This window comes from Lissotriton vulgaris, chromosome 10, assembly GCF_964263255.1.
Source record: "Lissotriton vulgaris chromosome 10, aLisVul1.2, whole genome shotgun sequence".
Classification (NCBI taxonomy): domain Eukaryota; kingdom Metazoa; phylum Chordata; class Amphibia; order Caudata; family Salamandridae; genus Lissotriton; species Lissotriton vulgaris.
The window spans coordinates 1075674952-1075701210 of NC_141698.1; the positions used below are offsets into that span (position 1 = coordinate 1075674952).

The window sequence follows — 26259 nt, forward strand, 5'->3', positions numbered from 1 at the left end:
AGGCAGCACTTGTGCATTTGGTGTATATGTATGAATTTCTATACTTTCAAGACAGATCTATAGTTATGTGAATGAAGAGTGTGTTTATGTGGATTGACACTGTAATGTAGAATTTAGAATAGGGGCCTTCCTCAGGACGAGAAAGGACTCAGCAGGAGATCAATGAGCCACTGGCTGCCAGAGGTGAACCAGATGTTGCAGTACTGTCATTTGGCAAATGCATAACAAAAACATGGTAGCAGACAAACCTCTTACACTCAGGGACTAAACTGAGTGATTCTGACACCCATGAAAAATATTTTGTTTTATTGTGGGTATTATTAACGTGCAAACAGAGCACCAAAATGTTGTGCACACCAAAAAGATACATTGCCAAAAATTGAGGATACAGACGTGCAGTGAATTGAGGCTAAGAAATGTGCACAAATACAGAAGTGACCAGATACAGAAGAAGGTTCTGCAAAGAACAGAGGCATAATCCTGTGTATTTTTTGGAGTATTAATTGTTCCTCTTCTACAGGCTGTTCTTAAAAGTTGGGGTAATGTATGTTTGGCAGCCGCGGTCCCTACAGGTAACAGCGGTGAGGCGGTGGGGCCAGATTGGGGCGGGGGGGGATTTTGAGGGATGATGCAGAAGGAAATTGAGGGGCATATTATCAAGCCTGGGCGATAAAATGATCGCTGCTTTATCGGCAGAAAACTGCCGATAAAGTGGCGATAAAGGGTTTGATATTATGCGTTATAGAATGCCAATCAAAGCCCATGTTAGATGTGAAGACATCTAACATGGGCTTCGATTGGAATTCCACAGAGCATATTATCAAGCCCATTATCGCCGATTTATCGGCAGTTTTCTGCCGATAAAGCGGCGATAATTTTATCGCCCAGGCTTGATAATATGCCCCTGAGTTATTTATTTAATTTGGCATCATCCCTCGAAATGCTCCCCCTCAACCTACCCCCCCCCCCCCCCCGCACCTCCCCAGCCCTGCCGCTGTTACCTTCACGGATCGCGGCTGTCGCCTGGATAGTGAATAGTGAGGCTGTCTATCTTGTACACTAGTCCTACTAAACTTCCTTCCACTGGCAGGTGGTGGAGTTGACGGGGACACAGAACTTGTCCTTCAGCTGTTTTTTTGCATCACCACCGCTATATTCATCTATTGTGCATGTCTTCTGTGCCGTTGAACAATGCGGAGTAGAGCAGGATACGATCTGAAAAATAAATTAAAAAACAAAACGTGCTGTTTACCATGAAGGTACGAAAATAGCTTCCAGATAGGTTAATGTTTTCAAATGTACATTTTGGTAAAGTGATGCAGAAACTTTCATGAAATGTAGGTTGAAAATTGATTTATGGAAAATATTATTTTGTTTACAGTGTTTATCGATTTTTTAAATAAAAGTGATGGGTCATTAGGGTCCTTTAATTACTTTTCGATCATCAAAACTATAGACAATAATTGTTTAGTGAGCTTTGGAAAAGTAGAAAAATGGAGCCCAGTTATCCAAAACGAAGCTATTTATAGGTCCGATTATCTCATGAAGCAATAGACTTCAGAAGGTGTGCTCCGAAGAAATGGCTTTTAAAAAATTAAATGTTATAACGTTTTACGCTGAAAATACATTCTGCTAATTTCTCTGAAACAACTGTTACAGCTCAGGGATTCACGCAGTTAAGCGAGGGTGAAGTCTGCCTCTAAAATCATCTTATTCCATTTTTAGACCAGTCTGCAAGTGGCAAAATAGACAAAAATGATTTTTACTCGCATTGTAGTGCGTATGTGCATTTGGGACATATATTAAAAACGTGCGTGTGTGCACATATGCGTTCATGGTTGTTTGTGCATGTGAGTGTATGTTTGTGCGTGTGTGCGTATGTGTGGACGGCCTCAAAGGTTTCACCTGGTGGCCATTGCCTCTGCAAAGCTCCGTGCATGGTGCTATTTTTTTGCACCCACAGGGCACCGTTGCATTGCAGAAGGGGTCACAGATGCATGTGGGGCCCCTTCTGTAATACAGATAGCGCCAGCGCAGACAGAGCAACAGTGCCAAGTTAACCCCTTCCATGGGGGACGGGGGGGGGCTAATTCCCACGGGCTTGCGTGGGGAGAGGGGGCCGCGCGATGCGCCGCGGTGCTCCTGACGAGCCCAGCTCGTCCTGCTGCACAGTGAAGCTGTGCTCATGACGAGCTCGTCACGACTCCGCCCACTCCCGTGGAACGTCCGCACAAGAGGGGAATTAGCCCCGCGTGGGCGTTCCGCCGCAGTTATGACGAGCTGAGCTCATTATGAGCACAGCTCTACTGTGCCTCATGACCAGCTGAGCTCGTCATAAGCGCCAAAGGGGTTAAGAGGGCTTTCCCTCATTTGCATGGTGTTGTGGCCCCATTCCAATAGGAAAAACACTTTGCTTCTGCGCCCATGTCATATTATGGATGCACAACATAGAGTAAGGGAATACCCAGTTGCTCAAGGGACTGAGGTCAGATGGATGTGGGGGGGAGGCAAAGGGACTGTCAGGAGGCTCATTGACTGTGCACCACACAGAAATCCCACACAGTCAGTGTCCCCCTCACGGCACAGCTCTAGAGGGAAGAAGGGAGTCCCATTGACCCTCTCAGACATGCCCACAGTAGACAGGTTCAATCAGTCACAGCACCAACCTGCAGCGGGATCTCTGCCCCCCTCGCAAATGCAGCCCGGATGCCATCTTCATTGTATAAGACAGGCCTCCTACTTTAAACAGCCTCTCTATGTGTCACTTATGTGCGCCCCATCGCAGCACAAGCAGGGACAGCACATCCTAACTTGTTTGTGCACATTAACCCCATCTGTTTGTGCATAGGTTTCAATCAGCTGTTATAAGACCTGCTCCGCAGGGCAAATGTTATGTGCGCTAGAGTGTTTTTAAGTTTACAATTTGCACCTGGGTGAAAACGATGACTTATCAGATAACTCTAGAAAGAATCTTGGGATTGTGGAATGACACAACACATGTGATTACAACACGGTCATTACAAGGACCGCGTTGTTACAAAGCAAACCATTATATCGCAAGTCATTTCTACGACTTGCTGTAGGGGGCGCGCTGGATTTAGGAATAGTATAATTTACTATTTCTACTCCAGCATGTGCAACAGTGGGAAGGTGTCGGAATAGTAAATTATACGATTCCTTGGTTTAGCATGCCCCCAACAGCAAGTTGTAGAAACAACTTGCAATGTAATGGCATGCATTGCAAGAACGCAGTCATTGTAATAACCGCTTTGTAATCCTATGCTGACTATCATACTAGAAGCATAAAGGGTCTGGTTTATAGCATGATCCCAGACAGTCCAGCTTCTCTGACTACTTCTGTTAAGGTGAGGTCATACATTATTGGTTATTTGTTTATTTATGAACTTTCTGTAACCATAGACCAGGGTCTGAAAGATGTCAGTGCTTTCGAGGGGGGATCCTGTGCCAGATTCAGAAGGCATCTAATGATGAACTGAACCTAAGGTTCACCTTACAGCATATCTCTTTTCAGAAAGCATAACTTCTGACACCAATCCAAACTCATGCACAGCTCATAACACAGCACTAAACAGTTATACGGCCACAGCAAACTGGTACCAGGTTGCACAGACAAAACATATTGTGTTACGATCTTTGATTTTGATGTTACTTTGATGACCTCCATAGAGGATATACAGTGGCGTCAAGAGGACAGGATCATAACAATTGCCACCTTCTGAATTTCAATGCATAACTATCCTTAATCTATGAAAGTGGGTCCCTATAGAATCTGGAGTGGATAAAAGGGATGTATGACATTACAATGCATGCTTTTACCACGCATGCTGTTACAACGCAGTTTTTACAACGCATGCTGTTACAACGCATAGCGCTAAGGGGTGCTGGATAGTGAATAGTTTAATTTATTATTCCAACTCCAGTCCCCGTGGATAGTAGGGATGGTGTTGGATAGTAAATTAAATCCATTCCCTATCCTAGCGCACTCCCCAGCGCAATGCGTTGTAATGACATGCGTTGTAATAGTTGCGTCGTAAAGGCACTGCGTGGTAAAAGTTGCGTTGTAAAGGATGTTTCCCGGATAAAAGACCTAGAGTAATGAAGATTACTGGTAAATAGTCAGGCTGATAGTGGGGCTTGGGATAGGAGGCAAGAGTGCCCCAGGGCTGTCACCTTCAGCAGGTCTTGTGATCAGGGACTATAGTACTGAAAGTGCCCCAATGGTGACCCGGGCATTTGTGCCCTCTTTCTGCACCCCCAGGGCAATTTGGTTTTACAGAAAGAGCTGAAGTTGCTTGAGCGGGCCCTTCTGTAATAATGATAGTACTGGCGCACATGTAGTTCCCTCATTTGAGTTGGGCCTGGGCCCCTGTAAATGACAGAATAACCTTGCCCCTGCACCCGTGGCATATTACTGGCATGAATGCAGAGGCAAACATGCCCTCAGGAGGCATACTGACAGTGCACCACAAAAAAGGTGGCACACTGTGAATGCACCCCCTAAGGGCAACCCTCTTGAAGGGTAAAAGGGGGTTGCATGGACCCCTCCCCAGACATCCTGCTTGATGAGTACTCTCGGACCCCTCTTGAACCTGCACTGTGAGACACTGAGCAGCTTTCAATAAGCTGCTCTGTCTTTTACTTAAATATGCTGCCCCAAGGGGAGCTCATTCTTTCTAATAATGCGCACTTTCCCTGTTCGCTTCCGGCGCACATGTTTAAAGGTGCGCAGTGGCGCAAACAGGGAAAGTGTGCTCTTTTGGCAACACAGGCCCTGGTTTGTTCTCAACTTCCCTGATGGTGGGTTCAGTAGGGTTTGTTCTCAACTTCCCTGATGGTGGGCTCAGGATGGGTTTGTTCTCAACTTCCCTGATGGTGGGTTCAGGATGGGTTTGTTCTCAACTTCCCCGATGGTGGGTTCAGCAGAGGAAGCTGGTGACTCAGTGGGGTAACAATAGCCCTGGGGTCTCCAACCGGTCGATCGCGACCTACAGGTAGCTCGCGGAGACCCCGGGAGTAGCTCATGGAGCCCTTCATGGGGTATAAGCCTTTCTGGCTCCATTTGGCCGCCCTCACCCAAACCAGCCACTCGGATTGGAGCAAAGCTGGGGGTGGGGGCAGGCGAAGAGGATGACGCTCCTCTCCTGGAGCTGCAGACTCTTCTCGTGAGAGTCTGACTCCTGTGACGTCATCGTTACCAGCGAGGAGCAGTACGGAGCAGAGACGTGACTTCGACCGCAGGTAAGCTCAATGGATGATCAGATAGATAGTTTAGTGACGTTGGATTCAGTTTTTTTTTTTGTGATGTTGAATAATGTTGAATAATTCCTGGTGCTACACTGACACGCCAGGCACAGGCACAAAAAACGCATGGAACAGAGGGCAGAAAGGAACAAAAAATTAAGGAAAAACGAGTGAAACAGAGGGCAGAAGGGCACAAAAAACGAGGGGAAAACGAGTAAAACAGGGCAGAAGGGCACAAAAAAAGAGAGGAAAACGAGTGAAACAGGGCAGAAGGGCACAAAAAATAAGGGGAAAACGAGTGAAACAGAGGGCAGAAAGGCACTAAAAATGAGGGGAAAACGAGTGAAACAGAGGGCAGAAGGGCACAAATAACAAGGGGAAAACCAGGGGAAAACGAGTGAAACAGGGCAGAAGGGCACAAAAAACGAGGGGAAAATGAGTGAAACAGAGGGCAGAAAGGCACAAAAAACGAGGGGAAAACGAGTGAAACAGAGGGCAGAAGTACACAAATAACAAGGGGAAAACGAGGGGAAAACGAGTGAAACAGGGCAGAAGGGCACAAAAAATGAGGGGAAAATGAGTGAAACAGGGCAGAAGGGCACAAAAAACGAGGGGAAAATGAGTGAAACAGAGGGCAGAAGGGCACAAAAAACGAGGGGAAACGAGTGAAACAGGGCAGAAGGGCACAAAAAACAAGGGAAAACGAGTGAAACAGAGGGCAGAAAGGCACAAAAAACGAGGGGAAAACGAGTGAAACAGGACAGAAAGGCAGAAAAAATGAGGGGAAAATGAGTGTAACAGGGCAGAAAGGCTCACAAAACTAGGGGAAAACGAGTGAAACAGAGGGCAGAAAGGCACAAAAAATGAGGTGGAAACAAGTGAAACAGAGGGCAGAAAGGCACAAAAAAACGAGGGGAAAACGAGTGAAACAGGGCAGAAGGGCACAAAAAACAAGGGAAAAACGAGTGAAACAGAGGGCAGAAAGGCACAAAAAACGAGGGGAAAACGAGTGAAACAGGGCAGAAAGGCACAAAAAATGAGGGGAAAACGAGTGAAACAGAGGGCAGAAAGGAACAAAAAACGAGGGGAAAACGAGTGAAACAGAGGGCAGAGGGCGAAAAAAAACAAGGGGAAAAGGAGTGAAACAGAGGGCAGAAAAGCACAAAAAACGAGTGGAATAGAGGACAGAAAGGCACAAAAAACAAGGGGACAACGAGTGAAACAGAAGGTCAGGAGGGCACAAAAAACAAGGGGAAAACGAGTGAAACAGAGGGCAGAAAGGCACAAAAAACGAGTGGCACAGAGGCAAAATACAGAATACAGAAATATAGGGGCAGCTAAGAACAGAAGGCAGAACGGGCAGAGAGGCACGGGGCAGAGAGGGGAACAGAAGGGAAAACGGGGAAGAAATGAAATTAGGCTTATAGTCAATGAAACTGGGCGTGGGAGGTCTCTCGGAAAAATTCGCGAGTTGCTTCGGGTTCAGTAGCTCACGACGATTTTCACTGGCCAGAAGTAGCTCTGACTACACAAAAGGTTGGAGACCCCTGCTATAGCCCCTCCTGTGCAGGGAGGCCCCCTCCGGCACTGTACGCAGCGAAAAGCCCTAGGTCTGAGAGCTCCTGACTGAGGCCAGAGTGCTGGGGGGTCCCCTCCATGTACTTTGCAGCGGGGCCCTGTCAAGTGTTGTGATGCTACTGAGGTGGCTGGTATGACATGATTGGTAGGGATGGGATCACTGAGGGCATGAGAGTGGAGAGTGAATATAAGGCCATGAGAAAAAGGAGTGACTGGTAGAGCATGAGAGCAGAGAGTGAATATAAGGCCATGAGAGAAGGGAGTGGCTGGTAGAGCATGAGAGCAGAGAGTGAATATAAGGCCATGAGAGAAGGGAGTGGCTGGTAGAGCATGGGAGCAGAGAGTGACAGGAAGGGCATGAGAGAAGGGAGTGACTGGTAGAGCATGAGAGCAGAGAGTGACAGGAAGGGCATGATAGCAGGGAGGGCATATGAGTATGGTGTGACTATGAGGGCATGAGACCAAGGAGTGAGTATAAGAGCATGAGAACAGGGGGTGACTGTAAGTAAATAGGAACAGGGTTTGACTATAAGGGAATGAGAGCAGTGAGTGACTAATAGAACATGAGAGCAGGGAGGGACAGGAAGGACATTAGAGAAGGGAGTGATTAAAAGGGCATGAGAGCACATAGTGACTGTAAGGGCATAGGAGCACAGAGCGACTATAAGGGAATGAGGCCAGGGAGTGACTACTAGAACATGAGAGCAGAGAGGGACAGGAAGGGCATTAGAGAAGGGAGTGATTATAAGGGCATGAGAGCACAGAGTGACTGTAAGGGCATGGGAGCACAGAGAGACTATAAGGGAATGAGAGCAGGGAGTGACTAATAGAACATGAGAGCAGGGAGGGACAGGAAGGACATTAGAGAAGGGAGTGATTATAAGGGCATGAGAGCACAGAGTGACTGTAAGGGCATGGGAGCACAGAGTGACTGTAAGGGAATGAGAGCAGGGAGTGACCAGTAGGACATGGAACAGGAAGTGACAAAAGGGAATGAAAGCAAGGAGTGACTGGCACGGAATGAGATCACTGAATGATTAGTAAGGCTTGAGAGGAGGAAGAGACTGGTATGGCTTGAAAGGAATAGATATTAGGACGAATGTATGACGTTACAATTCAAACAATTACAACGCATGCCTTTACAACCCGGTTTTTACATTACAACTTCCATTACAACGCACGTTTCACAACGTTTTTTTAGAAACTACCATTACAACGCATACAATTACAACGGATAATGCTTCTGGGGAAAAGCGGGTTAAGTGTTGGATAGTGTAGGGGTAAAAATTACTATTCCCACTCCAGTGAGTGCAACAGTAGGGTAAGTGTTGTATAGTGCAGGGGTAAAAATACTATCCCAATGTACCCCAAAACCCATACCCACTCTAAAACTAAAAAATCCCCATTACTTATGTTATAATGGGTTCTAATGGCATGTGTTGACATGGTATGCGTTGTAATGGCATGCGTTGTAGTGATATGCGTTGTAATTGCATGCAATGTAAAGGCAATTGCGTTGTAACAGCTGCATTGTAAAGGTAGTGCATTGTAATGACTGCGTTGTAATGGGTGTTTCCTATTAGGACACGAGAGCGGGGTTATCTTTAGGGTTTGCAAGTAGGTCTGACTCGTAGGGTGATAGCAGGGCGACGAGTCAGAGGAAGTAGTTACGTACGGTCTGATGATCACAACTGGACAACTGATGCAACCAGGGAAAGGCAGGACATTTCCCACACAGTGTTTTGAAATGTTATATATATACCAGGAGTCTTATCCGAGAAGAATGGGAATGTGCAAATGACCTTTACGGATGAATTGCAACACAGTTTGCAGCCGAACTACATGACACAAGTAGTTTTTTGCACTGTGTACTTTTTCATATGCACTGCGATTGCGAAAGGGAATTACAGGGAATGTTGAAAAAAACTATTTGTAGCATTGCAAACATGACACAGAAGTATTTCACAATGGAGAAATGTGGCTCAATGGTTAGAACGGCAGACCCTGATGCAGAGGTCTAGCCCGGGACCAGGGTTCAATTCCCCACCTCGGCGGGTCTTGGGCTCAAAAATTCCACGGACCTGATAATTCTCGCCTCGGTGCCTATTCCAATCATGGAGTCCCACTCTGCAACTCTGGGCAATAGCTTGCTTAATCTCCACAACGGCCCCCACAACGCTAAGGATGCCTGGCCTCCACCTTGGGGGTGCCCAGGAGTGGACGCCTCACAGGGAAAGCCAGGATGGGTTCCACAGCGGTATTCGTACAAGCGCCTTGAGACCCTTGTGGGTGAGTAGTGCGCTATACAAGTATCAATTTACAATTTACAATATTTGTTTCTGTGTTACATTAGTAATGAACAAAGTGTTTTGTTCACTTTCCGAATGTGAAAGATAGTAAGTACAGTGTTGTGTTAAAGTCCAGTAGGTTCAATGACAAGATAAGGAACAAAGGAAGGGGTGGGTGCAAAACTGACGTGCACTCAATGTCAATCCAGTTTTCCGTTCTGTCCGAGTGCAAAAGATGCCCTTTCACATTTGTTGAAGTGAAACGTTTCTTTAAAATGAACCCAGGTGAGTTGTGAGCCGCTGTGTAATGAAATGATGCTTTCAGGCCCTGCATCTTGGACCATGTCTAGCCTTGCACTGGAAATCGCATCCTTCTTGTTAATACACCGCTGAGCTGCGTCACTACTACGACCCTTTCTTGCGGGGGAACTCCCACCCTGCATACATTATACCTGGCGTAGGTATAATGTGGAGCAGGGGTTTACGAAGTGAGGCATCTACCTAGATTTGTCACTTCGTAAATATGGCGCAACATGGCGTATTTTTTACGCCACTGGTGCGTTACAAAAAGTAACGCACCAGTGGCGCAAAAGTGACGCAGGGGCTCATAAATATGCCCCTTTATTTCTAATGTACAACTACCCTGAAAATACAGATTTACCTCTGTCAAGGAAGAAGAAAATCCCTTTTCGAGGTGGAAATAGGAAAGAGAGCATCCTCAAAATTGGCAGATCCAAGGGAAAAAGATTTCTCCGTAGGGAAAGATATATTCCCCTTTGAGAAAAAAAGAGTAACAATGGTGCAATTACACAAGTTTTTCCTCATGCACAACTGTGCACTATAAATAATGGGGCACATGGTAAGCCCTACACATACAAAAACCTAGGCATTCTCAAAGTTTTCCTGGAGTAAGCCTGGAAACCGGCAACTGTTCTAAGCTTCTAATACTCTAGGAATCTAGGAAACCTTTGTGAATTTCAGAAATGTGTAAATTTGCACTCACAAGAGGGTGTAAATCCATTTTCCAATTCCTCTCCATGTTGTGTCCACTAGTTCGCCCTCTCCCCGGTTCTTTTTTCTTTTCTCACTTATTTAGCATCACAAATAGGGCCCAACTTCTCAGACATACTTACGGCACAAGAACATCCTTTGTTGTAGGCCCCATCGACGCCCTTCTTCTCCTTACGTGACAGCTCATCCCAGCGGACACTGTAGCTACAACTGCTCACCGAGACTTTACCACTGATGTTGGAAGCTGCTCATGGACAGTGGAGAAAGCAACATACTTCCATTAGCGTTTGTTACCATAACCTCTCGGACTACAGCGCCCCATCACAAGGACCATCAATTTCCACAAAACAAATTTGATTAAAGGTGGTATTAGGTAGATTAAGAAACACTCCATGAAGATATCATAATACATTAAATGCACTGGTTAGCACTGGGATCCACCACTGTATGGGAAGCAAAGACTCTTCCTGCGTTATGAGCGGATGGAGAGCTAGAAGCATGGCGACAACTTCTAAATGTCTTGAATTGCTGGTCAACAATCGTGGTGGACACAATTCATTATACCTGACGCAGGGGTTTACACAGCGACGCATCTGCCTAGATTCTGCACTTTGCAAATAGGCAGCAACATGGCACATTTTTCACAGTAATCATAATCATGAAATTCAGTAAACAGTTATAGCTATGTCTTCTAAATATAATAGGTCTTTGTTTTTGGGTAAGTAATGGAGAGCTGTTGAAAATAAGCACAAATTAAAAAAACACCTTCTGAGTCCGAGATCTAGTAATTCTTAGCACTTATGCGGGAGGATTCAACAAATCAAAACAGCATCACAGTCTATGAGCAATATTATCCTGTTGGGCGAAGATCACATGGTCAATCTCAGAAGACTTCTTGTCTCACTTCATAACTCTTTTAACTAGCAACAATGCAGCATATTTACAAGCTCCTATTGCCACAGGAACATAACTTTTCACGATGTTCCTGTGGAGATAGGGGCTCCGCCTCATATACAAGGCATCGTTATGCCACTTATGGTGGATTAACATCGCCTTGTAAATAAGACATCCTTTCACGCTATACTCAGCATGAAAGGGGTGAACAATGGGTGTTGGGGTGGGCATCCTGCTGCAACAGCCATTGATTTTGACGCTGCCCTCCTATTTACAAGGGTGGCGGAAATAGGAGGCAGCGCCAAACTTAAGACCAGGGAAAACCTGATCTTAACATAGTGAAACGTGGAGAAATGCTTTATTTCTCCTCAATTTTGCTGTTTCTATGTGTGCTGCACAGCAAAAAGCCATGAATGATTGTTTATATGCAGGAAGGGATACCTTCCTGCACATAAACATTCATTAACAAAAATGACTATTTGCAACTTTTTATGTGTACTGCACAATGCGGCACACATAGAAGTTTCAAATTTGCATTTGTGATTGTTTATGGGTCGAAAGGCAAATCTTCCTGGACATAAACAATCATTCACTCAATGCAAGCACCCTTACACTATGGTGCAAGGGTGCCTGCATTAGCCTTAGGCTACTTAATTTAGCACCAGCGCTAGGGAAAAAGCAGGGATGTGCTGTATCTTTGTAAATATGGCTCATTCCTGTGTTTTCGGAATGGCAAAGCAGGGCGTCAGCATTTTATGCTTAACGCCAAGCTCTGCCAAACCATTGTAAATATCCCCCAATGTATCTCAATAGCTCCATGTGCCAAGCGGAAGTGCACATTATGACAGGTCTGTCCCATGTTCTAAATTGTTCTTGTTGCATCTGAGAACATGCGAAATTCCAAAGAAAATCTCAAAAAACTAAGTACAAACATGAAAAGGGATTACTAACCCACAAGATTTAGTGTTTTTTCAGGCACACATGTGTTCTTGCTCCTACTGTAGTCACTTTAGTGAACTTGCCCCAAGGTTAGAGAATGATAGATCTGTAGATAAGGAGTTTATCTTTCCTGCTCCTTTTGTTTGTCCTAACCTTCTCAAATCCTGACTCATTTTTTTTAGCATGGATGCTTTTCACGATATTAAAACGCACTACTGGGTGTTCAAAGATTGTACATAGCAGCATTAGCAAAATATGCATCTCCCTTTCTTGGTGGGATCCACATTATGCTATAATGAATAAAAGTGAGCCCGCTCCTAGAGTTTACACCTTCTAGTGCAGATCAACTATTTTGCAGCTGGTGTCTCCAGTCCACGCTTTCGGTGTTTTTATCTTTGAGTTTTGTTTTTTTAGATGTTTTGAAACATTCTGGGAAGTGAGCACTGTGTAATATATCCATTATGATAATCAAAAACCAAGTGGTGTTTCACATGAGAGTGTATGCCATGGGGGAATTGGGTCAAGGGGCTCATATAATGCCTATACAAGTTTGGAGGAAGTGGGATAGGGGGCTCAAGTGGAGTATGTGAAAAAGTGTAGGAAATAGGGCAGGGAATTAGGCAGTGTATGTGCATATTTGTAGGAAGTGGGGGGCCTCAAGTAGAGTACAAAAGTGACCGTCTGTGGGATACTGCAATTCTATATCATGATTTGGGATCCCGGTTTTATGGTATTTATTTTTGGAACATTTCCATCTGCATTTATCCATAATTATTTTTTGGCAATCTTAGCTATATTTATCCATATTTATTTTGAGTTTTGCGTATATACGGAGGATTAAAACTGTACATTTCCATATTTATTTAACTGATAGATGCGCACTCATACATTTTTGTCTGTTGTGTTTTAGCTATATAAGCTGCCAAGTATTAGATAACAATACATCCACTGGTAAATACTAGAATTATACCACAAATTTATATTGACACATGCCGGTATTTAAAGAATTTTCCTCCTGTTTTTAATTTTTTCCTGCTGTCCGTCTGCTCAGCTGTTGCATGAATGCATGAAAGATAGCACGGAGAGCCACTAAAAAGCAGCACATATTTCTGTATTTATCCGCTTTTAAAGATAAATGCAGACAGAAAACACATTGGTTTCTGTCTGTATTTATCTGTAAAAATCCGTGAAAATGGAAAACAGGGAGCCTTAATCATGGTGAATACCCAATATCTCCCAACCTAACCGGATAAAGCTGTCTTCTCCACAAGCACCCCCAGAGGGAGCTTACCTGTGATCAAGTAATCCTTGTGGAAGTCGGTGGAAGGATGAAAGTATTCACAACCAGTCACATTCATTATGGTGATGAACTTCAATGTCTTCAGTTTCACAACGCCCTTCAGTACCTAGCAGAAGACATAAATAATAATGTGGACCATGAGCAGTCATCAAATTATCACCTCTTGAGCTCTAAGCTGCAGTGTTCTGTGAGCCCCTGAGGCCTTTGTTCACAACAACAGCTGTGAATGACAACATTAGAATGTTGGAGCTGCGAGCCTTTACCTGCCATTAGAAGCCCGGAGCACTCCATTGTTTTCGAGGGAGCTCTGAAAATTCCAATGTTCTGATATAGCCTTATAGCCCGCCGTAGAGGGCTATACCGGCTATTAAAGGCCCTCTCCAGCGTTAAAGGCCCGAGCCGAAGGCGAGGGCCTTTAACAAGGGAGAGGGACTTTAATAGCCGGTATAGCCATGCTACGAAGGGCTATAAGGTTATTAGAACATTCTACCACTAGAGGACAGAATGTTCTTACAAAAAAAACAAAAAGCCTTTAGGGAGCGTGAGGGGATTGAAATCCCCTCAGGCTCCCTGAAGCCTTTGTTCACAGGCAGAGCTGTGAACAAAGACACATTGGAATGTTGGAGCTCCGGGCTTATACCTGCCATTATAAGCCCGGAGCACTCCAATGTCTGCAATGGAGCTCCCAACATTCCAATGTTCTAATATAGCCTTATAGCCCGCCGTAGAGGGCTATACCGGCTATTAAAGGCCCTCTCCAGCGTTAAAGGCCCCAAGCCGAAGGCGAGGGCCTTTAACAAGGGAGAGGGACTTTAATAGAGGTATAGCCCATCTACGAAGGGCTATAATGCTATTAGAACATTCTGTCACTAGAGGACAGAATGTTCTAATGAAAAAAACAAAGCCTTTTGGGAGCGTGAGGGGATTGGAATCCCCTCAGGCTCCTTGAACTCTTTGTTCACAGCCAGAGCTGTGAACAAAGACACATTGGAATGTTGGAGCTCCGGGCTTATACCAGCCATTATAAGCCCGGAGCACTCCAATGTCTGCAATGGAGCTCCCAACATTCCAATGTTCTAATATTCAGTAGTACTTGATCTCAATACTGTCAAAATCACTACAGTGAACGTTGATTCGGGTTTTCCAGAGATAACTGCTGTTACTTCTGGTTTGCCTTTTGCCACCCTTGGTCTTGACTTTGGTACTCTTGTTCTTGAGGGTTTATGAGGCAAGAAAGAAAAGTCAAGAAAGCTCCAAGGTCCTGGCATAGTTGCTCTAGTTTCTGTTCCATCAGTCAGTTCATAACCCAGACAATTGGATATTATTGTGAGGCGTAAGGTGGGAACAAGAGGCCAACCCTGTGATTTGGCTGGAGGCGAGAGGATCTGTGATGTCGTCTCTGATACACATGGCATTGTGATGAGTCAACATCACCGAGACTTCCTATTGGTAGAACACAGCATCTTTCAGGGGGAGGGAGTGGGCAGCAACATGGCCCCCAAATCCCGCGGACTGTTTTAAGAGGTGCATAACCTGAGATGTCAACTCTGCTTTATTTTTGTAAATCTCTTAAGCAAAGCCCTTCTGACAATGCATTTTGATGCCTCCCTTGAAATTACCTGGACAACTTCAACTTTGTAGCCTTTATCCCCGGCCTGCGTGGTGGCTTCGTGGATCTTGAGTTTGAGGACTGTCAGAAAGAAAACAGACAATTAGAACAAAATGACAATACCAAAGAAAATGGTTATTAATTTTAAGCACAGACACACCCAAGAGACTACTGAACTGAGAGGCATCTATCTTTGTTTCTCTATTTTTGAGTGTTATTGTGTAGTGGTTGCAGATCGTGGCATGGTCGATAAAAGGAGCAGATAAACAATATGGAATATTGTGTTGCAAAAAAGTTTTTTCTGCTTTATTGCGCAGCAGCGAACTTCTTGCCGTTTAATGTTGCAAAAATTTACAACATTCAGCTGCTCAAAAAAGTTCAGGCAGTATCGGGGCGCTCGACGTAGATTCGGGTTGCTCGGCTCCATGCAGGTGAGCAATGTGCCGTGGGGACGGGTTCACAAAGGTGAATTGACATGTGTACCTTTACTCACATATAAATCTACTACTGCATCAAGGTGTAAGTCTACACTCTTTTCCAAGTGATCTTTTCCAAGATCACATTTACTCCTGAATGCGCATTCCTATGTCTCCACCCCTCAATTCAGGGGTGTCAACATAGAAGACAGAATTTACAAGTAAAAAATGGCTAATAGTAACTTTTCACACGTGGGATGGGGGTTTTCCCACCAGGCTGCACTATTGATAGCTACACCCCTGCTTCCATAGCGCACAAATTAAGAAAAATCTGCTCCATTCTATGATATTCGTAAAAATAGACCAACTATCTTGAGGTGCAAATATATTTAGTTAATGTCTAATGAGAAGATTTACAACTCAGCCAAACAATTAAGAAAGTTGGACCTTTCAGATTTCTTTTTGCTGGGCTTTTATGTTTTGAAGCACATGGTTGTTTGTAGGCCGAGGTTTTGCAGGTGAAGCGAAGGAACGAAAGAAACAAATAAAATAAATGACAGTATATCTATTAATCTTTGTTTGAATATCTGCAAAATAACCATCCGCCCTGGTCTTGCAATGACTACATGCACAGACCTCAGCCTCTTGTACCCATATTTAAAGAGGGAAACCAGTCTGACACATGTCTACGTAGCCGCTGTCGGTGGCCAGTCGTCCTGTCATGTATTAACAAGCATTTACAATGCAATGGTTTCGCCTTTGGAAAAGTTCGAGCTATTGGCATTGCTCATGACATTTTTTTTTAACTTATAAATAAATGGCATTGTTATTTACATTGCCAACGGCTGACACTAAAGGTGCAGGCACACCCGTCCAATGGCAGAAGTACTGAGGCTGCCATGAATCTAGAGTTCTGTACTGCCGTTTACCAACCTGTGTTGAGAGTTGAGAGGTTAGATTTCTAAAAGTGAAAGTTGAAATCGCATTGCGCTTAGAGCAGCAGGGTGTCTGGCAGCTTTAGCCTGGGAGCCGCCCCCTCTCACCCCTCAGCGCCAGTACACATAGTGACGCAAACACATTGTACTACTGAAAAGGGAGGGCTTGGAGTTATTAAAGAAATGGATATGCCCAAGACTATCAAAGATGTGTGAAGTTCCAATATCTGGGCCCGGGCCGCTTCAGCTCCCTTCCCAGGCTCTAGGCGGTCTCAGGAGGTGTCCTCCCCGCCGGGGCCTCGACCAACAGAGGCCCCCGTGGTACCATGCACCAGTCTCTGGGGGCCCCAATTGCAGCGGGCTCCCGTGTCAGGCCTCCTTCTCACGCGGGGCGGCCTCGAACCCCAGCCACAGGCACGCCCCCCCGCTGGCTTTCCTCACCTCTGTAGGGCCCCAGGTAGCGCAGGCTCCGATCCGCTCAAGCTCACACGCGGTGGCAGAAGGCCCTGATGCCAGCGGGTCCCCTGTCACTCATCCGCCGCCCGTCGCAGGTACAACCTCAGTCCCGGGCCACAGCTCCCGGAGGCCCCGTCTTCAAGTCGTGCAGAGTGCACCCTCCTCCGCCGGGCACAGCTCACCCAGGGCCCGATCCGCCGCCTACTCGCGCCACACCCAGGGGGGCCCGATGTCAGTGGGCCTCCCGGTTCTTGTTCGCCCGCAACTCGTGACCACAGGCCCAGACCCCAACCTCAAGTAGGAGCGGCCCCGCTCCCGGGGAGACAGACCGTCCCCTCCGCTCCGGGCCAGGCAATTACCAGCAGGTTCGTCCAACCCGGGGCCCTGGTGGCTAGGGGTCCCCGGTGCAGCTCTGGTGTCACAGTCACAGCGGGAGGCCCCGATGGCAGTGGGTCCTCCCACGTCAGGATAGCTCCGTCCCACGGGGTTAGGCCTCAATCCCCGGCCTCGGGTACTCGCGGCTACGCCCCTGGAAGCGGGAGGGGGGGGCGGGAAAGACACGGACAGCGGGGGGGGCGGGAAAGACACGGACAGCGGGAGGGGGGGGGGAAAGGAACGCACTCACCTGGACTTCTTCCGGCGGCCGTGGTCGGCATGAAATGAGGAAAACAAACACCCCAACAAAAAAAACGAAACTCCGCCCACCGCCCAATGACGATGCAAAAAGGGTGGAGAGGGAAAAAAATGCAGTAACGCCCACGAATCTGGTCTGGCCATGACGGACAGATCTCTGTTCCAATGGCTAGCCTCCATTTATGGAGCTAGCCAATGGAACAGAGGGCGGATTAAAGTCCCCCATACTGAAAACTAAAGATTTCTCCTGGGGCGGAGCTAGGAGCTCCATGCCCCAGGCGAAACCTAAAATTGGCTGCTTACCCTTGGGTGTCAAAGCAAAAAACCATATCATGAAAAATGGATCAATATAGATACTTACCAATGTCTGAATTGCAATAGGAGCGCTGTAGATGATTCATTATACATCCGCAGGCTTCTGCTGGGGTAAGGGCCCCTAGAAAAAGCACACCAGCCAGTAGGGTGACCCACTTCCTGGTGTCCATGGCTTTCTGAGGAACTGCAAATGTAGCTCAGCTGGAGAAGCTTTTCTAATGGAAAGAAGAATGAGAAACGCACTTTAGGTTTTCTGCAAAAGCAGATGTTGGATATGGCTGCGATGCTTCTGCACATTCTGCGCTGTACCATAAAAAGCATGAGTAAAGTCAACTATGGGTCTGGCCTTTTACATAGTGCAATACGTCAAGCCAATACCATATGTCCCTCTCGGTGAGAATCAACAACTTGAAGACCTCACTAAGGACTTCAGCCCCTCTAGAGGTTACTAGATGTTGCTCCTAAATGAGAGTAAAAATTTGTTCACAAAATCGCAGAACTCACAATAAAAAAATGCATTTACAATGTTGCTACTCTAATGAATTGTGATTGTTTTCTATGGGTTAAATAAATAGGCCCAACTGGTTAAAGATGATGAGTCATTATTGTAACTTGAATAGCTGTCTTAATATCCCTGGAGCACTGAGAAGAAACCCTTATGTATACATAGGCACCAGCAGTAACTGTTAATTTCAAGTACCTACAAAATGGTTCTTCTCAGACTATTTCTAAAACTGAGATGCACCTGTGTGGCATCAAACTCAGAGTTGTTTATAGTGAGCACAGTCCAGGGCTGAACTCTACTGATGCATGTGAGAAATCAAGTCTATTTGGGACAATATAAGGTAGGCAAGACTTCCAAAACATGCAGCACTGGCAGCTGTGACTGAAAGTTCCTCTAGAGTCAGTTATAACAGGTTGATCATTCTTTTACAAAGCTGTAATACATCAAGTGCTAGACACCCTTTTTGAGTCTGTTCCAATCGATTTATCTTTAGAAGCCTGCAGTACCTTACTTTGTTACCAGATGTCCCTCTCAAATCAGATGCAATTTCTTGATTTGTCTCTGCTGCCTTCTCGTTAGGGTTGTGCTATAGAAATACCTTATATATACTTGCATATATGTCCCTCAACGCTGAGGGGGATGACTTCAACATATGATTTTGCATATACAAAGAAGCTGCATATGCCAAACGTGGGTTATCACGATGAACTTTCCACACATTTCCTGATTGCTTCGAAACTAGGTACTTGTACATCGGTACTAGAAGAAACTGTAAAGTAGAGGTGCCTTCAACTTCTGAAACTTGAGGGACTATACTTTTGGTGTGTGTATACATATTCACAAGCATAATGCAATTTCTCAAAATGAAGGTAGCCAGTGGCTGAAGTGGGAGGGCCCTTTGTCATTTACTGTGTACTGAGGTGAGAGGAAGCATATTTTCAGCAACATTTGAAAAATCAAATGGATAAAGAGGGTTGATGAAAAGTATGATGCCAGTAATGCAACTAAAATGTCTCCAGGTCCAGTTTATTCCCGACCACGATGGCGGCCCCGTGTGTTGTAGATTAGAGGATCCACACGTACAGCGGAGTGACCCTTGGAAAGTTGACAGCGTGTAGATGAGACTAACTTGGACGTAAATGAAGACGCACCCCTACCAGGGAGTCATAAGAAATAGTGATTGTACTCCAAATGATTGTTCTCCCGCTGCTGCCGGATTGAGCTTGCTTGTTGTTTATCGCCCTGTCCTGAAGAGGCCAGACCTATTGGAGGCCGAAACACGAACGCGTCGACAGTTTCCATACGGAGGAGTCTTTGTATGAAAATTAATTTTGGAAATGAATGCCTTGTGACACACTTTTGGATTTAGGTTCTGCAAATCTGTGCACTGAACCAGTGGTGTCGGACTACCTCCTAGTGCACCTCCTAGAGTTAATAGGAGGGCACTTAGCTGTTGCTACATTTGTTCTTTGAGGGTGAAAAACTATTTAGTTTTTTTGTTTTTGCTTTTCATTCTTGTCAAAATTGTTTGTGTGGTTTACTGTTGTATATAGGTGTGTATATAGATATGTATATAGTGTTGTATGATGTATTAAGCGTTGGCTAAACACTTCTTGTTTGGTAAGAGAAAAAAGAGAATAAGTAATAAGAGAAAAATAATTTATGCTGATTACAAAAAAATAAAAATGTGTAATCATGTCCCCGTGTATGAGTGATGAAGTACAGAATGTTTGATTAATTTCATAATGCACATTTGGCATAAAATGGGTGAATTAGTGGTCTCCTATTTCTAAAGAGCGTAGTATTTGTTCCTCCTTCCTCCATTGTTCTTGTTTTTTGTCTCCAGGCCAGACCTAGTCATTGCCACCCTGACTTCTATGCAAGTCAATTTTAGATGTGGGCTCTTGCTCGTTCCCTACTGTAATTGGCATGGAGAGTTAATTGGAGACTCCAGGTTCACACAAGCCTTTGGAGAATTAGACACAGGTACTTCTTCTTGACAGTTGTTTACTGACATAGTAAGCAGTCCTGGATGGCCTTACAACTCCAAGGAGAGCATGTATATCTGAGAAGGAGGAGAGGCTGATGCCCTTAGTACTTCCTTGAATGATGTGGCTGTGACTGTATATTTGCAATGTGTAATGTTGTCCATTTCAAATGCATTGCAGCGCTTCCAACTCAGAAGAGCTCAGTTCATGGGCCATGTGTGCAGTTTGGAGACCAACCAGGATTTCATCTGTGGCCTACATTCATACCAAGAACCTTGCGTGTCCAATACTCAGTATCCACTGCCATGAGCTACCTGGACACAGGGGCAGGGGACTGTGGAAATCAGCAAGCCCACCTCTATGCATGGGTTTCCAGTGTACCAGTGTAAACAGCCCTGACATGCATGGCCAAAGAGGCCGGTACATATCCATGATGAGATTAAAGCACTGCCTCAGAGATGTGACAGAAGCAGATTCTAAAGCATCCCTTGCACATGCAGAGGTCGGTGGAATCTGCACCTGGCAGACTTCCTATTCCACTGCAGCAGCCTTGCACCTTGCCAAACTGCTGTAGATGAAGGTGGAATGGAAGCAGGAGTCGGGAATGTCGCATGTCTGCAGTATAAACCTAATTTTACGCCACTCATGAAACACATTCAGTCACTGAATATAGACACCAATATTACTATGGCATACTAATATTGAGGACAGAATATCAGAAGGTAAGTGCATATAGGGATGTATAGATTTACTATACCTAATTCCACATCTGTGTACCTTGACTCTATATGTAGCTGTAAGTAGATATAGGTAAAGCTAGGTATAGAACATCTAGACTTAATTACCTGTCAATATTTCATTTTCATTATTCTGTCCTCAACATTCTGTCGCATCGATATTGTGGATTCAATAATCATGGAGCACCCCAACACGTGAGAGGTGGAGCAAAGAACAACATTCCTACCCTTTGACCTCAGTCGGTCCCTTCCCCATGCTCACGCGGCTCACGTGATGCAGTGCATAACAGAGCAGTGAGTGCATGTCCAGTGCACTGCTATGCAAGGAGGGCAAGGTTGAAGATATGAGTGCAGCTTTTGTGCTAACCAGATGTCCTGATAATGAATGGTGACCTAATATGGCAGTGCTGCCCTGCATTTGCGAAGGGTTCTTGCTCCCTTATACATCTCTGGCAAAGCATGTATTCAGTCGGTACTTTGCATTTGCTGAAGTGAAAAGCATTGACTGCACTCAGGTGACCTACAACTCCGAGCTGCACTTGTGTGATGCTGAATGGAAGCAGCGGTGTTGAGATCCTGTATCTCTTTGGTCAAGGTCCTATTGGACAAGACATTTCTTTCTGATTGCACCATGTGACCTAATACTGATGGGGGTATTCCCTGCCATGCACTCACCATCAGTCCTTGTCTCCAACTGAGTTTTCCCTATCCTTTTCCTGTCGCATGACCACAGGCACCAGAAGTGGCATCAGACTACAGATCCTTTCAGTCATACACATTAATGAACCATTCTCACAATGTTCTTATTCATCTGCCTTGAACCCCAAACATATTTTTGCAGTAAGGAAAATTTGCATAATAATATAATAATTGGATGATTATGGAGGAGTGCCTATTTGCTACAAACAGGAATGATTTTAGGTAAACCTGTTCATTAATAAGGGTAGTGTACATTAAATGCATACCTTGTTTACATAATTATATGTACACTAGCTCGTATACGGAGTTGTCCACATGCAACTAAGAGGATACAACTTGTGTAAACGTGCATTAATAACTGGCTGGCTCACCAGAGTCTCCTATGTCCACTCTCGATTTTTGCATCGGCGCACGGAAGGATCATTACAAAATGTAAAAATGTTTCCATAGCTGTCATCAGCTGTTCCACTTCCACTCTTCAGCTGTTCATTAAAACTGGCACCTGCCCAATTCTGCCTTTAACTACTTTACCGCGGCCCCGATTTTCCCGCAGTGCGGCACTTCCGCAAAATGGGCTGGCCGCGTCGGCCATTGGCCGACGGCAGCACTGGGGAGGTAGTGCTGCCGTCGGCCAATGGCCGACGGCAGCAAGGAAGGGGTTAAACACTGATTGGCTTATTTATTAGAGCCCTGTGTCACTTCTGCACCACGTAAAGTAGTACATGCCTGACCAGGGCTCTCATTTCGATTTTTGAAGCTGCGCGAAGACACCCTGCGAGGCTTTAAGTGGCCTCATAAATCATGGGTAAGGTGGTACAGGGCACATTTCTGTGTCACCTTACTCTGCACCCAGGAGTTGTTCCATGGGCATCGCAGTGAGGTTTCGCACGCAACACCCATGGGATTTGACGCTACCCAGATTTACAAAGTGATGTAATCCTGGGGACGCAACAAATTCATCGGCTTCCTGAGGTGAGGCACAACAAGGAGAAATATGTTTATTTCTCCTAGTTTTATCCTCTTTCTGTGAGTGCTGCATTCTGCAGCACTCACAGAAAGCAGAAAGTGCCTTCCTGCACAAAAACAATCCTGCATGCAACGGAGGCACCCTTGCACCACGGTGAAACTCTGCCTACGTTGTCGATAGGCGGCCAAAACTGCACCAGCGAGGCAGAAACGACAGGAATGCACGGTATCGCTTAAATATGGTGCATTCCTGCCCTTTTCACTCGGGTGTAGGGCAGTGCAGCACGGTGCCTTGCTCCACTGCCCTATGCTAAAACCCCATAAATGAGGCCTTAAATTCTCTAGATGCACTTGCGCGGTTCCGTGCCCAAACACCCTAGTTAACAAGCCCTGAAGACTCTGCATGCTCTTCAGTTTTGACTACTGCGGGACACCATAGCGAAAAATGTGCATCCAGGCTCATAGAGGTTGCTCAGTTGAAAACCCTATGTCCAAGCTGAGCACTCCTCCCTGGAAATGTACCTTAAACCACTAAACATGCTCTGACTTGTAGGGCCAGATTCACAAAGGTAAACATACCTGTTTCTGTACCTTTATATTTGTGGTCACAAACTACGAGTTATTAGTAAGTTTACGAATGCAGAGACTCGGTTGGTAAATTCTGCACAAAAAAGATAGGTCAAGCCATCCTTCAGAAGCCAAGAATGAAGCCCAGGTATCCCAGATGTGTATGCTTCAGTACAGTAGACATGCAAAGATTTGAAAGACTCTCTCAATTAAGTTTGTTGAGAGTCTGTCAATTAAAGAAGGTCAAGACGCAAACGAGGAAATTAGAGGAGGGTCTATTTAACAACTGATTTATGATTAATTTAAAGACTCAAAATAAGCTGACAGTCAAAGAACTAAAATGACTAACAGGCTTAGGGGTGGCATGCCAGATCTGTGGGGCCCTGACCCGCTGGCACAGGACTGCCCACCACATTTAGAGGTCCTTGTGTCCCCGGCAGTGATCTTTGTGATGAAAGTGACTTTTCTGGTAGGGCATGGGATTTCATCACTCATGGATGCTGAGAAGGCCAGAAAGCCAGCTTGTAAGTGCGCTGGATTCTTCCCCATAGCTGGTAGAACAAACATACACATCCTCTGATATCCTGACCAAACTGTAATCCAGGACATCAGTAGGACCGCAGTGAACACTCCATTCTTTGGAACAACATAACTGTGAGAATAGTATTTTTAATAATATGAAGGAAAACAAAATCCTCACACTTAGCCAGAAAGATTGTAGTTCCAATGGAATACTAAGGGAGCAACAACGTATAAGATCCAATCTATTATGTATCTGAAGGTGGGGCTCAACTATGCATTAAACTCAAAATTCATCCTCTCTCAAATTTGCACTTAATAATAATAATAATAATAATCCACATTTGTAAAGCGCACAATCACCCGTAAGGGTCTCTAGGCGCTGGGGGCTGGGGGCCGTCGGGAAGATTAAGCAAGCTATTGCCCAGAGTCACATGGTGCTGGGCTAACCTGCCGCCGGAGCCGGGGATCAAACCGTGATCCCCAAAATCCGGAGTCAGTCACCCTGGCCGCGGCGCCACACCTCTCCCCAGAAGAAAACTTAGCATTAAACTCTCAGGCCTATTGCAGTTCTAAGGATCTTGAAACAAAATATGGCTCAGCCTTAATTTAAGGTTTAAATTCCTTTTCAGGAAAAACCCGGGACATGCCTTAAAAGAAGTGTAAATTCTTGTTAAACAATTGTAGTCCCACTACAACAGTGCTGTACATTGACACAATGCACTCTGCACTGGCCTCTACCTTTGATAGAGTTACCTTAGGTGTATATCTTGCAAGCCATAGATGTGCCTGTTGGCGCTAGTAATTTATATTTAATGGTGGAAAGGTCTTTGTTAGTCAGAACCATGGTGAGACTAGGCAAATATTCCTCTGGAAAGCTCAGAATTACAGATGCCATTCTAAAACATTTATACAGACCTTCCTTACCTGTGGCTTCAAGCTCAGTTCTTGGAGGTGGAACAGTGTTGATGCTCTTCCAATGCTTATTTGGAATTTAAAGGCTACGTGTGTCCTTTTATAAGGCAGTCAGTGATTAGCAGGTAGGTCAATTGTCTTTCAGTGGGTGAGGCTTCCTAGAAGTACTAGGAAGAGAAGCACAGAACACTCCACCTGAGTGACGCATCACCAAGGTAAAGTATGAAAGGGAGAACAAAAACAACAATGTAGATTATGGTGAGGCTCATTTGAAGATAAAGAGATACAAATGTCAAAGAATGACAAAGACAAAACAAAATGGCAAGGGAAACTAAATTAGAATAAATGCCACTTGTATGGTAATGTTAAGTTTGAAACAGCATGAAAATGAAAAAAAAGAAAATGCACAATAAGAAACTTAGAAGGAAACAAATGCATAAAATCAGATATCTTTTTTTCAATTCAAGTCTGAGTGCATGTTTATTGTGGATGTTGGAAAAAGTCAGTAAAATCCTCTACACAGGACCTTTGTGCCATGTAATGTTGTTACTGTGCCACATGAATTTACATAAAAAGTGCAACTATAAAGAAATATGTACAAAAATTCAAAATTGCTTGCGTTTTTAGGGACGATCTCTTGTGTATAGTCATTTTAACATGTGCCACAGTGGTGCTATAGGACTTCTTAAATGAACTGTACAATTGTGTAGGTTTCTTGTGAACTGTCTGCACGGTACACGTCTATCATATACCTACAGCAAGTACCAAAGGCCCAATTGTAAGAGAGGAAATATAAAGCCCGCGCATTCATGAGGAGCCTGCTTAATAAGCTATTGTTTTATATTTCCTGAGTAATTGTAACTGGAACAATTACCACTGTCATGTTAGGTGTGATGGGGTAAAGCACCTCACTACGCATCCGTGACCCCGCATGCTGTCACAACGCGGCCTTTATAACGACTGCGTTGTGACAACGCATACCATCACTCCACAAGTCGTTACAACGACTTGCGGAGGGGGGAGAAGGTGTTGGATTTAAAATCCAACTCCTTCCCTAAAGTCCGCACAGACTGGAGTTGGATTAGTAAATTTTACTATTCGAACATCCAGCGACCCCCCTCCGCAAGTGGTTGTAACGACTTGCGGAGTAATGGTATGCGTTGTCACAAAGCGGTCGTTGTTATGACCGCGTTGTGACAGAATGCAGGATAATGGTATGTGGAGTGCAGAGGCATATTCTTGACGGGTCCAATTCTGACTACAGATTGCGTAATCTCCCAAAGTGTGCTGAAGATTATGTTTACATTGTGTCATCTGGTAAACTGGCAGACAGGTTACATGTATCACATTCTCTATCTGATCTGAATCTCAGTACAATTTAACCTCGACTGACTGCATGCTCTCTTCTATTTCCCATTCCTATTTTACTCTAAAACATGCAAATGTATTAGCATCCTGAAAAGAACATATCTTCCCTTGCTAGAAAGCATTTCAGACAAATATGATTTGTCACTCTGCTCGCTTTACCACCTACTCACCTGCCCAACTGCGCTGCCTTCGGGGCCCATGGCCGTTATCTGCCTCCATCTGCTCCCACATCTCGTCTCTTGGCTTAGCTCCTCCTGCCCCTCTGACAATACCTTGGCCACAACCTGTGCCCCCGACTCCCTCTAGCGGTAGCGCTTTTCCAGCTGCTTCTAGATCTCTTACGGCTTTCTATCTGAACA

General features: G+C 45.1%; 1 protein-coding gene across 2 annotated transcripts; it reads right to left on the reverse strand.

The window, feature by feature from the left end:
• Window positions 1–996: 996 nt before the first annotated feature.
• On the reverse strand, window positions 997–24615 carry LOC147689335 (metalloproteinase inhibitor 1-like). 2 transcript variants are annotated; one of them, XM_086942138.1, is made up of 6 exons: window positions 24545–24615; window positions 17683–17851; window positions 14892–14962; window positions 13264–13378; window positions 10262–10383; window positions 997–1215 (listed from the first exon to the last, which is right to left on the reverse strand). In XM_086942138.1, the coding sequence occupies exons 2-6, from the start codon at window positions 17804–17806 to the stop codon at window positions 1069–1071; spliced, it is 579 nt and encodes a 192-aa protein (XP_086798264.1). In that variant the 5' UTR covers window positions 17807–17851; window positions 24545–24615; the 3' UTR covers window positions 997–1068. The 2 variants fall into 2 exon arrangements, with proteins under 2 accessions (XP_086798264.1, XP_086798265.1); XM_086942139.1 differs by having other exon boundaries at window positions 24536–24596.
• Between the last annotated feature and the right edge of the window lie 1644 nt (window positions 24616–26259).

Bases quoted from the DNA above. Each gene is read 5' to 3' on its own strand.
- LOC147689335 (XM_086942138.1), bottom strand. From the start codon at position 17,806: ATGGACACCAGGAAGTGGGTCACCCTACTGGCTGGTGTGCTTTTTCTA. The intron at 13,379-14,891 runs GTAATTTCAAGG...GTCTTCTGCTAG, and splicing joins ACAAAGTTGAAGTTGTCCAG to GTACTGAAGGGCGTTGTGAA. The intron at 10,384-13,263 runs GTAAGCTCCCTC...GTCCATGAGCAG, and splicing joins CAAGGATTACTTGATCACAG to CTTCCAACATCAGTGGTAAA.